The 14,242-nt window shown below is 38.4% G+C and overlaps 1 protein-coding gene across 1 annotated transcript in view; it reads right to left on the bottom strand.

Moving 5' to 3' along the window:
- Window positions 1–3,790: 3,790 nt before the first annotated feature.
- Window positions 3,791–14,242, bottom strand: part of LOC146638938 (neuronal acetylcholine receptor subunit alpha-7-like) — a 32,710-nt gene continuing 22,258 nt past the window's right edge. Inside the window, exons 5-9 of the mRNA XM_085371780.1 lie at window positions 8,982–9,229; window positions 8,019–8,213; window positions 7,349–7,435; window positions 4,486–4,595; window positions 3,791–4,384 (exon numbers count right to left, since the gene is read on the bottom strand). Of these exons, the coding sequence (XP_085227906.1) occupies window positions 3,791–4,384; window positions 4,486–4,595; window positions 7,349–7,435; window positions 8,019–8,213; window positions 8,982–9,229 (1,234 nt within the window). The remainder of the gene's footprint in view (window positions 4,385–4,485; window positions 4,596–7,348; window positions 7,436–8,018; window positions 8,214–8,981; window positions 9,230–14,242) is intronic.

Here is a 14,242-nt window from a genome sequence, read left to right as displayed (position 1 = left end):
AATAATGGACGTGAATAATAGACCTTCTTATGGTCAGAAAGAAGGAAGTTTTTCCATGAGAGAAGGCATCTGCAGTAATTCTTGCAGTACCCCCTCATATTTTTACTTAGCATTTTGTTATTGTTGTTATTGAAATATATTTAGTCCAAAATAATTTTTTTATGTCTTGGTTTTCACAGTTTTAATCATACAGTATTTAATTTCCAGAGAATTCACTCGACGGGTAACCCCGCTCAAAACAGTCTTATGAAAAATAACTTTATGTGCCTGGTGAGAAATGTGGTTATATTATAATTTTACCATACCTATGAGCTTTAGCTTGGTGACATTAGTTACAAGCCAAAATATATTATTAGAAACCATTTCTTATTGTCTCAGTGAAAAGCACACAATGAAATACACTGCAAAAATTGAGGAAATGTTTAATCATCACTGCACAACCCCAAAACAGTTACATTTCAGAGACATCCCGCTGTCCAGTCAGGAAGCATAAACCAGTGTGAATCTATTTCACGCTTTCATGTAAATTAAAGTCACAACAGGCGCAGTGTCAAGACAAAAACAACTGATCTCCCCAAAAAGGAATGGTTTTGCAAGTGGTAACCACAGACTAGTGCTCTAGTCTGTTATTTCTCCTGACTGATTTTCCTCTAGTTTTGCTTTTTGTCAGTGTCCTTGTCACTGTGGGTAGCATGAAACCATATCTGCAGCCTATTCAGACTGCACAGGCAGAACTTAAGTTGGTTCTCTGAGCCTCACAGTCTCATGTGCCAGATTGTGTCGGCAGTTATTGGATAACAAAGGCACTGGCCCTCATGCCAATCGTTGCCTTCATCTGAGAACCTCTGGAGTGTTGTGTATTGGTTCATTTCAGTCACAAAATAGTGCCAAGGAATGTCCAGGAGCTAATTCAGATCTGGATCTAGGAGGAGATCCCCAGGACACCATCCACCATCTCAACAGGAACATGTCCAGGTATTATCGAGAGTGCATACAGGTAAATGGGGGCCATAGATTACTACTGAGCCACCTTCTGACCTACAGTGGGGCAAATAGTTATTATATCCCCTGCTGAATTTGTAAGTTTGTCTACTTACAAAGAAATGAACTGTGTATAATTTTAAAGGAGAGAAAGATAACAGCAAACTAACAAATTCTGCAGGGTTTCCTACTATTATTTCCCCCAACTGTAAGTTGAGATTAACTTTTGTTACTTTGACTGTTTGGTGTGATTTTGATCAAATCTATAACCCTGAATTTATTAATAATAAAAGACAAGCATGAGGGTGAGATTGATCACAGTTATATAATACAACAGAAGGAGGAATCTATAGAGTTCTTAATTTTTATAAAAAAAATAAATAGAAAGTATACATGTCAGTCTGTGGCATCATCTATACGTACCAACTACATCAGTATAGATTTTCTTCATAGTCAGAGGCACATAACTGTACAGTATGATACTTTTTTTTCAGTCTAACCCTTCAACCAAAAGGTTTATTTTGTCACGTCCACCCCTGCAAAATAAAGCCCACCCTAATTTCTAAGCTTCAAAAGATTTACCTGAACAAAGGTTTTATTTTTAATTAATGTTGCCATGTGAATCGAATCATTTCAAATGATAATACTTGTAGTTTTACTGTTAACAAAATGAGTTTGTGCTTGAGTTCAGGAAAATTGTGGTTGTAGAAGGAAATGTGCACTTGTAAACTGGTTTTAACACTACTCCTGTCTGCGTACATACAACAGTAAAATCGCTTCAAGACTTAAATGCACGAGTCATTCTTCTTGAAGTCTTGGCTCAGTCCTATCAGTTGGAGTTTATCCACAAAAAACATCAAACAGTTGGGACTTTAGAGAATGTCTTTGTTGGTCTCACAAAAGAAAAAAAGGAAAAGAGGAAGAAAGAAATCAGAGCATGTTTCCTAAATCACAGAAGGAAAACATGCCCCAAATTCTTGGTCATGGTTTTAGCTCAGATTTATATTTAATTTCCTCCCGCATTCAATTTTTCATTCCCCTTCCTTATCTGGGACCAAAGACAATTTTATGCCACTATCTAAGAAAACCAAAGCTTTACTGAAAAGAGCGAAGAATATACAGATCTTGAATAAAATGTTACACTGTATTTGTCTACTCCAGTAAGATCCTTGGACTGTTTGATGTGTTTTACAGCAATTCTCAACTATTAGTTGTTGTTTGGGATCATTCTGTGATTAAAAGTATTCAATAAATGCAATATTCACAACAATAGACCAATAAGGATTAGATGTGATTGTGTTTTATGTGTAGACTCTATAGTGACTGTCTCACATAGCAACAAAGCCACACGTTTGCCTCCTTCCACATTATATCCCCACAGATTTATGCAGAGCCTGTTATACGGAGAATAAATAGTCTTTTATTAACACAGAGAGCAAAACACTCACATTTAGGCAGAATGAAAGAGATAAAGACTGTAACTACCAGAGAATGGTGGCAACTGTTCCATGGGTGGGAGGTGGAGGTGGAAGTAAACATTTACAGCTTTCAGTCACTTTCAGTTCCTCAGCTCCTTCAGGAAAACTCATACTGGGATCCTAGCCTGAATCAACACTATATTCTTTGGTGATATGGTGGCAAATGAGGTTATGACATTTTCTGTTTGCGATTGAGCCTCTAGCAAGTGTCAGCAGTGTCAAGGATTCAAAAGTCACTTTGTTCTTCATCCTTAGAAACCACGTATGATTTCCAACAAGTGCAAACTCTTTAACAGCTTTCAAGTGATTGCTTGTTTTTTAAACTGGTGCAACTACGTGACCTGTTTTCAACAGTTAAATGAATATTAAGCGCATGTCACATCAGAGCACTTGGTTATATGATTTACTGTACAGGTCAACATGTGATATTTTACAGTACTCGAAAAAGAAAAGACACCAGTTCATCTTGTTTTTACTGGTCAACAACCATAAATACCAGTCAACACAGTGCTGTCAATACAATACACTGGATATTTCATAAACATTATTTTTCACTGTCCCAAACAGCTCTTATTATGTTACAGATTCTATAGTTCGAAATGAAGAGGCAAGACAAAGTGAGAAGTTCCTAAACTGATGAATAAAGAACAATAAAGCAATAAAGTTTTGTTCAGTGCTCTGTTGATCTACGCGGACAAGAAAACATTAAGATTCACAGTGAAACATCTCATTTCAGTAACTACACTAAACATTTTTACAAGGATTTACATTATCAGAAGTAATGTGTGACTTCCTTATTAGCTTAAAAGGTAAACAACGGGTGTATGAACTCAGACTGAGGTGGTGCAAGTGGACAGGAGAATAATATTTAACAAAGAGGACTGTGGTGGAGTTTGTATCATTGGAGAGGTGATTTTAATGGACAGAAATGATGTTTACACTAGTTTCAGGGTAAAGACAGTTGTCTTCCACTTACTTAATGTAAAAAAAAACGTATGCAATGCTGTCCTCTGCTTTCTCACTGCTTTTCTGTGTTCTGAGTATTTTTGTTTGTTTATTTGGTTATATTTTTTTCCTTTTAAAAAAAATCTATCAATCTATTTCTTATATCAAGACAGAAAGAATAAAAAGAATTTTTCCTGACCTTTATGATGTAGCATGATGCAGGTGCTTTTGCATTTATTTGCACCACATTTTGAAGCTCGCCTCCTATTCAGTAGATTTGGTTGGTTTGGGACCACGTACATTTATGCCCTCTCCACTGTCCTCACTCTTACACTCTCTCTCTCCCTGTTACACCTTCTTCATTCCTTCTCTCCTGTTGTAACCAGTTATGTGAAGTCTTTAGAAACAGCCTCTATGAAGTTGGGTGCAGACAACAGGATTGTGAAGGTACAAATGATTGAGAAGAGAGAAAACGCCACTAGACACAGCCGGTCCACTACTGCGGCTGCAAACTTCCACTCACTGCAGATCGCCTCAGCCTCATCCTGGTCCCGGAACCTCTGAGCTATGTACGACACCTCCTCCAAAATACGTTGGATCTCTGGTGGGGGGAGGCCCACTCCCATCCCCAGGCCTACAACACCACTGCTGACATGTGGCTCTGCCTCATCACTGGGGGAGCTGTGGGCACGTCCCCCAAGCGTTACCCCAGAGTCACTAGAAGGTGGACAGTGTGGGCTTTCTATAGGATGGTAACTGCCAAAGTAGAGACTCATGGAACCATTGGAGGTGCCTGAGGGTGGGCAGGACGTCTGTGACATCGGCACAGTAAGGCTTGGTACTGTTCCCATCTCTATGGAGCTGGTGCTGGAGTGGTGGTGGGAGGTGTGGCGATATTTGTAACCCGGCCGCTTGCGCTCATCGCCAGGTTGTTTCATACGGAGAAACCAGGCACACCAATTTAACAGAACCACACGGATCTGAAAGAAGAAAGGGGAAAATCAACACATAGGCACCGTTAACATATTCATTCAAACACAAACATGATGATTATCTTTTAATATAAGCTTCAGTCACTCACCCACTTAGGCATCTTCCCGCCGTGAGGGTCATGGTGGTGAAATTGTAAGACTATAACTGTAACCACCACAGACATTCCCACAATCATCATGGTGCTGGCAAAGTACTGAGCTGTTTAGTACACACAAACACACACACACACAAAAGAAAATCAACAAGGCTTAATTGTTTTTTCCCCAGAGTTATGTATGAGATCAATCATTTTATTACTTGTGGCATGTTTTTTTCCCACTTACTCCTCATTTTATTATTAGATGCTCATAATTACTAGCATTTAGAAACAGACAAGACTGAATAAACTAGGCTGATTTCACACTCTATCATGAAAGGAAAGCAATTCTCCTCAATCTACAACACACTATTTTGCTAAAGGGAAGAGATGCACAATTGAACTGAAGCTGGGTGAATAAAAGCAGTGCAAAACAGTGCAACAAAACAGAGAACAAAGGTAAATAAACCCAAAAACAGAGGCGAGAGAGAGAGACTCTTATCAGGAAGCAGTAGAGGAGGGGGTAGGATAAGTGTGTAGGTGGAGTTTCATTATTATTTGTTAGGATTTTTTTTTTTTTAAAGATAAAAGAGAAGAGGTTAGGGCCTTAAAGAAAAGAAAAGAAAAGAAAAGAAAAGAAAAGAAAAGAAAGGAAAAGAAAAGAAAAGAAAAGAAAAAAAAAGAAAAGAAAAGGACAGAAAAGAAGGTTATAGTAGAAGTGGAGCACGAAATTAGGCTGCTATTAGAAAGTGTATATCTATACGGAGGTAGAATCAATAGAAAAACACAAGATGTACAATAATTCCAGAAATACGGTAAGTGGACCCAAACCACATTGTTTTTTGAGACAGAACAAACTAAATTGCGAATTAATCAAAACACAATTAAAATGAACTAAGCCAAACAAGAAATTAGCACACCTATGTTGTGATTAACGGCTGGCGAGTAATAAAAGACTCATGCCCTGACAGCTATAGTAACTCAGATATATATATATATATATATATATATATATATATATATATATATATATATATATATATATATATATATATTTATTTATTTGTTTATTTATTTATTTATTTATTTATCTAAGCCACCACCATTTTGTCCGTCTGTATCTGGAAGTCCCACAGGATCTTAGCTCGGTCATTCTCCACCACCCTTGGGGGCATCTCCCATTTTGACCTCGGGACTTCCAGGTTATACTCGGCACAGATGTTCCTGTACACTATGCCGGCCACTTGGTTATGGCGTTCCATGTATGCCTTGCCTGCTAGCATCTTGCACCCTGCTGTTATGTGCTGGATTGTCTCTGGGGCATCTTTACACAGCCTGCACCTGGGGTCTTGCCTGGTGTGATAGACCCCAGCCTCTATGGATCTTGTGCTCAGAGCTTGTTCTTGTGCTGCCATGATTAGTGCCTCTGTGCTGTCTTTCAGTCCAGCTTTGTCCAGCCACTGGTAGGATTTCTGGATATCAGCCACCTCCTCTATCTGCCGGTGGTACATACCGTGCAGGGGCCTGTCCTTCCATGACAATTCCAGATTGACGAGGTACACATATATATATATTTTTTATATATATATATATATATATATATATATATATATATATATTTTTTTTTTTTTTTTTTTTTTTTTTTTTGGACAGCAGGGCAAGAATTTTGCATAACTGCCATGAAAGTATGGATCCACCCTGTTCTAGGTGGTGGTGATGGTGGTGGCACACTGTGGGCTCTTTAGTACCAAGTGAACATAGAGTCCATTCCTTTTATGAACAAAATGTTCTCATCTTCTGCCTGCTTCCAGCACACAAAGCTGAAATAATCTGAAAATGGTTTCTTTAACATGACAATGTACTCCACAGCCACCAGATCTCAATCCAATAGAGCGCCTTTGAGATGAATCGGAAGTAGTACCAACAAGTTGTAACTAATAAAGTGGCAGGTGAATATAAGTTATCCTGTTATTGCTGCTGTCACTCATTTTTCAGAAGCCATAATAAAGTTTTGACAAAGAGGTATAATCAGTAAGTTGTCACAGGCTGGGTCTCCGACCCAGCACTCTGAGTTTTCTTTGTATTTTTTGATATGTTATTAGTTTTTGTGTTATTTCCTATTTTGCCTTTAGTTTAGGCAGTTATTGGTTATTGTTCCTGGGTTTTCTATGTTTTGGGGTTTGGTATTTATTCATCACGTGTTGGGTCTGTTGAGTTGTGTTGTCATGTTTAGTTTTAGTATTTCCTGTTTTATTCTGACAATGTCATGTGTTCTCTGTTAATTGTATTTAGCTTTTCTCTCCTGGTCCTGTCATTAGGTTTATGGCTGTCAGCTGTTTCCCCATATGTTTCCACTTCCCCTGATTCACCTCATGTCTGTATTTAAGCCTTTTGTTTTCTTCATGCCATTGTCGGGTCGTCTGTTTATTCTGCCCTAGTTCTAGCCTGGTTCTGTTTATTTGACCTCAGTCTTAGTTACGATTTTTTGTCTGTTATGTATTATTAGTCATGGTCTTTGCTTGTTATTTTCCACCACAGTCATAGTTTAGGTTTTGGTCTCAGTACCGTTTAGTATTTTGTTTCTTAGTGTCTTGTCAGTTTACTTTGGTTTCCTGGTTTACTCCTGCAATCATCCAAATAAAGGATCGCTTTCTGTTTAAACCTGCAACACCTCGTCCACATCTGCTTTTGGGTCCTGTTTCAAAAACACACCGGCGCACCCCGCCGTGACATAAGTATCAGGTAAAGCTAAACAAAATCATTGGTATGCTTTATCTTCTAAGGCATACCAATCTCATTTGCTCCCCCTGATTCAACATTCACGCACGCTTAAACATGTTACATGTACTCACACAGACACAGAAATATAACCCACCAATGAGGGGGACAGAGTCTGACGTTGCAGGCATGATCTCAGCTACCAGAAGCATGAAGACAGTTAGCGAAAGCAGCACAGTGATGCCTTGAGACAGAAACCAAGAGAGACACAGTGAGAGAGAACATGAGCATATACATAATGATGCAATCAGGGTCACTGGTGTATGAAATTATTCTTGTAATTACTTATGTATGTAATCAGTTATGTTCTCGTGACTACAACCATTTGTCAGATGGTGCCCTCTCTGACATGTTCAAGGTAGGTTACAGCTTCAAAACTCCCCTACTTTGTAGCTGCTGATTGCTCACAGACAGGTAGCTATTCATCAATGCTCTGCACGGACAGAATGCATTCAGTGATTTTTTTTTAAGTGTCTTTAAATGCATGAATTCATTACAACATTCATTGTGGACAAATATGCTTGTAATGCATGTGAGGGCACCTTGAAGTTTTGATGTACTGTGCAGGGTGTTTGCATTCTTATTAGTTTGAACACTCTCCTTTATTTAAAAACTTAAAGAATGTCTAAACAATACACCCCCTTTGTTGTTTGTTTTATTTTACTCGACCAATATTCTATATCAATTCTTCTTTTTTGTTACTTATTCACATATGCACCAATACATATCTGCAGTAAGCTAACGTGTGTTCAGCATGCCCCTCTCACCCAGAGAAATCTTTTCTCCTGAGTCTGCAGGTAAAAGGAAGACCAGCAGGGCCAAGCCAGAGATCAGCACACAGGGGATGAGCAGATTTAGTCCATAATACAAAGTCCTGCGGCGCATGGTGACTGTAAACGTCACATCAGGGTAGGGCTCCTTACAGCACTCATAGTACAACTCATTACGCTTGGCCGGCACACCTGAAGGACACAAATGCAGATCTGTTTCTGTGGACTACAGAGCAAACTTCATTTAAATGTTTGTTACCATGTAAACCCAAACACCATGTGACCATGCGACCTGCCAATGGGATTGCAAATTAGCTTAAGCTAACTCTGGTACAATGCATTGAATGCCAGCATTTATGTTAATATTTTATACAGTCCCTTCTCAAATAAAATTGTATTTCAACCTCATTATTTTCACTCTGTATTTAAATGTTTGGCAAAATAAAAAAGTAGAAAGTAGGTAGGCCATGGTTTTCCTGAATTTTAGAATTTTCTCACCTTAAGGTTCAGCTCTAGGGAAGTGATTAGCTCCACTCACATATGGCTTGGCTACACTCATGTCAAAGTGTCAAACTGTTTCTCTTGCATGCCATCTGGTTCTGTCTCACACCCATTTCAAACTAACCTAAACCCCAGAGCCCTGGAACTGGGATTTCCTTCTACTCTGTCCCAGCTTGAAAACCTCGAGAGGTCTTCCAAAACTTCTTCCATTTCCAGTCTATTCATTATAGCTCATTTTTTTTGGCCTCATGTCAGTCTATTAACAGGCAGTGTGCATGTATATAATGTATAACATCTGCTTATGTCTGAGTATTTTAGCTTTTTATTTACATAAAAGAGATTCGAAATATTGATTTAAGAAAACCTGATGTAACACCTCACTCTCTGGTGACAGATTGAATTAAGCAGCCTTTCTTATTGCAAAGTTCTGCAATGTTCTGATTAAAGAAGCCCTCTTACCCACAAGATCCCACTCTCCATTTGGTATATAAGTGGATGTGTCCACATCGAGCATCTGGAGGTCCAGAAGCCAGCCGTTGTGTGTCCATGAGCCAAACTTCAAATCGCACTTCTGCACATCGAAGGGAAACCAACGCACGTCGATGTAACAGGTGCTCTTCAAGATGCCAGGGGGAATATACTGGCAGTTACCCGACGCATTCACCAGCACGTTGGTGTGAAACGTGGCATCAAACCTTTCATCCGCACTGGGAAGAAAGCAGAGGACAGTACTTTTAAAGCATTCATTCATTGCCACATGATAAAATTATCTTGTTGGGGAATGCAAGCGCTGATGGAAAAAGTAACAAGAAGGTATTTCTGTCACATCTGTTTATTTGCAGCAAACGTGGTGCCAATGTGCCTTTATTTGTGTGTTTTTATTCTTGTAGCAGTTCCTACTCTTCACAGTCGCCCTGAAGCTTTGCTGTGCTCTCAGAAATAGCAAATTGCACAATGCCTGTCTCTGTTCAAAAGAAGGGTTTACACCTGAGAGAGGGCACCAGTCTACCATGGGGCTGACACCTGATACAGTTAATATTGTTTGCATTTTGTGCCAGCATTTTCAGTCTGAAAACTGAAGCCAAGTGCCAAAAACTGCATTTCTTTTAGTGACTTTTTGAGACTAGGTCATGAGTCAATCTGTATGGACTAGATAATAAAATAACAATCTTTAGCACAGAAACGATCATGCTTAGCAACTGATCTTTATAGCTAATAATTTTACAAGGGTACATAGCTTATGTAAAACTAACCCGTTACAATTTATCAACGCTTTAAGTTGAGGCAAGGCTGCTTTAAGGGACAGGTGCATGCACAGATAGGGGGTGATGTAGCCAAGAGCTACCACCTACGTTTGGTCGGAGCATTTTAATGCAATTATCATGCCCCATTATAGCATGATAGCAGCCAAGATGCTAACACTGAAGCTTCAAAATGGGTAGATGACGTATTTCATGTATAGTCTGCAGTGACTGCAGTGGCAGCAGGGAGCTGTTGAGTGATATATCTACTGAGCCCTCAACCTGCCTGCAACTATACACCTTGATGAAAACTGTTAAACGCTAAATATGTAATTGCAAAACCAAAACAGAGTAGGTGATCCTTTTTGTGTTTTTTGTAACTCACTAACTGTTGCAATGATTAAACGCCAGTTTGAGCAAAATATGAAACACATAAAAATTATTGGATCTGTTTCACTGACAATATTCGCTGTAATGTACCAAAAACAAATAAATAATTTGACGTTACATCTGCAAGTCGAAGAGTGCTAGCACTTAGAGATAGATGCTTACAGTAAAGAAAATGCATGTGCATAACCTTGATTGTACTACAGCTCTGGTACTCCACTTGAACTCTAATTAAATATTAAAGAAAAGCTCCTCTGGTGTTGGTTAGAATGGGAAGTCCTTAATAAAGTGCCAGAGGCAAAACCTGAACTTTTAGAGAATTAACAGTATATGGCAAAAGTCATAAAGCAAACTAAATTCTGAGTGTAGCAGCTGGCTGGAAGAAAGCAATTTAGATCCTTCTTCAATACGGCATTTGGATAGAAGTGAAAAAATGAGTCAGCTTAGACCAGTGAATACAAAAAATTCAGTAAAATATATCAATTAAGGTTGAGCAGGTGACCATGCAGCAGACAGTGTTTGAGTTTGCTCCATGTCTTTCCCTGTTCACTCTTGCTGCTCTATCAAATAAAGGGGAAGAAATCTTCTTTTATGAGCTACCAAAACAACAAAATTAACAAGACAATACAAAAACACACAAAAGTCTGCAACAAAAAGAGTGAGAGAGTGAGAGTTTCTCATATTGCTTCAAATTTCAGCTTCCTGAAAGAAAGGTCTGCAAGAGTGTGAATACAAAACAGAAGTTTTGATCAGAGGACTGAACCTGAAGGAGCAGACAGTGCTGGTAAAAAGTATACAGCAATAGCCCAAAAAATAAGCCCTGCAAAAAACACTGCAGAAAAAAGGAACAGACCACTGATGCTGTGGACAATATGACTGGCAAAGGAGCAAATGCTTTATTGTACTGTAGTTTTTAAATAATAACACATTTTGATTAATAAGTGTATTTATTACATGAAAATACACATGTGCAAACTATTAGACACATTGTGTATTAATTGTTGTGAGCTATATTGTTTTAGTTCACACTCCAAACAGCTTAAAAAGCCACACACACACACACACACTTCAATCCCCAATGAGAGTGATAACATCAGCGTGTCTGAAATACCCCACAGCAGTATTGAGACTTGACAAAAAAACGTGGCCTGCATTTTAACCAAAGTTTGTAGATGGCTCCTTTTTCTTTGTACCTGCTTCTTCTCAGATTGAGTGATTGACCTTTTCTCTGGAGGGTCAAGTGTTATATTTTATGTCTCTGCTGTGTGCGTCGCTATTAGCTGTGGATCCTGCAGGTACTCAGGAAGGGATGTGTGGGGTTGGCCAAGGTGGAGACACGCAATGAATTATTCAAGCTTTGGCCTTACTTTATCTGGATGTGCAAGCTTTCTTGCAATCAGCGCTTACACACATCACAGTAGACGATGTCCTGAAGTGTGTGTGTGTGAGTAGATGCCAGAAGGTACACACTTGTCTAATCGCAATTTTTCAATTTTTACTTAAGACACTTGCCTACCCCTTCAGCTTGATTATAGTTTTTGTTGCATTTCTTTATCTTATACCTCCACAGTGCTTTCATCAGTGGTCACATGGAATTATTAATTTAAAGCATCATTACATGGCTCTTCCACGATGCACAAGTAACATCAAAGATCTACCAGACCTTACAGTTAAACATTTGTGAGCATATTTGAAGTTTCTGAAACCCTTAATAATGGAGTAACCAACATTTTGCCATGTAAAGATTAGAATTATTAAAACAGCATACAGTTGGACACGTGATATCCCTGGGAGAAGGAGAAGCTGTCACGCTCACATACACACATACAGGCTGGCAAAAGGGCGCTGTGGATATGTCAGAGTGCAGCAAGGGGGAAACGGAGACTGACCGACAGTGACAATGGTGGCAGTGACAGGTCTCTGCACCATGGGACATGACTCACCCGGCTTTATTCTCATTAACTCAACACCTGACTCTCAATAATAAAAAGAAGGAACTCTTTTGGATGTGAGGCAGAAAAAAGGCCATACAGAGTGAACAAATTCTAAATGCAGCACAAGAAATGTACAAACGGTAAACATGTTTATATAAAATTATGTCAAATATAATCTTATGTATCTTAAATGATTAGTCTGAAGCTTTTTTTAAAAAAGAAATCTGAGAAAGATAAGAATAAAATAGAGATACAGAATGTGTATTTCTCCAGAGGAAACAGCTAACACCTTCCCCAAAGCTTTTCTGAAGCTTTTAGTCAAGCATAGTTGAGAATTACACAAGGTCAGTGCCTCAGACTCAGAATGACTGCATGAAGTACAGACCAATCTGTCCATGTCCATTATGTCATATTCCAGAGATACAGCCCTCTATTAAGCAGCCTCAGGGCATCATGACTTGAGGCTTTCTGTTTGACAGCCTCGAGGCTTCGTGGTTAGCAAATGGACAGAATAGAAGCAGAGTGCAAAGTGACATTAAATGGATTACTTATAAACTTAATTCAGCTTCAAATCATAAAATACAGAAGCAAACAGGACGGAAGAAGACTTGTAATGTTACACAGTGGTATCTGATAATTTCTTTGGTTTTGCATATAATATGTTGTCTGTAATGTAAGTTTAAACATGTTGTCATCATAAGCATTTTAGGAACTTGCACAGCCTCATAGGCATGAATACATATACTAATAACGCCGCACCTTATTGTTACTTATCCTGTCACCACTTCAGCGATTTGTGAAAAAATAATAGATGACAGAATTGGGTTTTTTTAGGTTTCTTATAAACCTTATTATAAACCATCGTGAATTTTGAAAACATGCTCCTGGGCAGTAAAGACATTGACTCTTTTCTTTCATTCAAAACTTCATTAATTTTAATGGATCAGAGAAACATCATTAAATCCAGCCATCTGTCTATTCATTCAACTCAGCTATCCGTCCAGGAAAAAAAAGTTCACATCCATTTATTTGATTACTTCTCTATTAATTCATATGGCCTGTCACAATGTTGTGTGCTGTATGTTTACGTTTTCTGCCATAACTGCAATTCAGTCTTTGTCCTACCTGAATTTGACGTCTGTTATGTTCATCGTTGCAGCTTTCTGTTTCCTCTAATGAGAGAAAAGTTAACAGCTCAAATATTCGGCCCGTTATAGTTCTATTTACTTTATATCAGAGATGTCAAACATATGCTCAGCAACCAGAACAGCCCTGCCACTGGGTGGCTTTGAAAAATGTCACAATGGTATAACTATAACGACTATTATTTTATCTGCACCATCAAAGGTCTGAATCATTCTCAGTGTTTCAGCATTTATAAAGGCTTCATCCAAAACCTGGCGTACTAAAACGAAACAAGTAAAAGACAAAGCATGAAACAGAAAATAAAGTGTCTTTTTAAAACTTAGTATTTTGTGAATTAACAGAAAAGTTTTGGTTTTTTTCAGAGAAGCCATAGTAGAAGTAAAGTAGAAGTCTCAGTAGAAGAGAAATATCTTAACGGTCTCATCTGTTAATTAAAGTTTGGTTTGTGTTTTCATGAGGCCAGTTGATGAAAAGCAAGTCATTAGACCCACTGTAATTATTGAACTGGAAGATGAAATGTGCTAATTAAAGACTGAAACTATTGCAAAGATGGAGGATAAAAAACTATTTTCCCCAGGCAGGAATGCACAGATATCTTCTGGATGATAAATCCATGGCTCACTGTATAGATTACCCATGCGTAAAATATAATTGTGAAGCAGTGTGAACAAAACAGGCTGACAATAACAAAAGCAATATCGGAGAAATATGAGATTTCACACTGGGAAAGAAATGAGCTGGCTTATCTCATTTTTTGTCTTTCCATTCAGTCCATTCCATATTTAGACAGAATCGGATCTCAGCACCTCTAAACATCATTATGGTAATATTAATACAATTGAAATGAATAAAAAAATTTATGGTAAGCTTTTGTCTAGTAAGTACTTCCTATTTTCATTCTTCAGCTTACAACTTGTAGGGAGGACACCTACACCAAGCATCCAACAGTGGTAACATGGAATTATTCATTTAAAGAAAACACAAAGTGCATCTTTCACAGTGTTGACATAAA

Source organism: Diplotaxodon limnothrissa, linkage group LG2 (genome assembly GCF_057381915.1).
Source record: "Diplotaxodon limnothrissa isolate DT_005_m linkage group LG2, D_limnothrissa_male_GT1.1, whole genome shotgun sequence".
In the NCBI taxonomy this organism is placed as follows: Eukaryota; Metazoa; Chordata; class Actinopteri; order Cichliformes; family Cichlidae; genus Diplotaxodon; species Diplotaxodon limnothrissa.
Note: the sequence above shows the minus strand (reverse complement) of the source record. Positions and strands in the feature narration are given on the sequence as shown.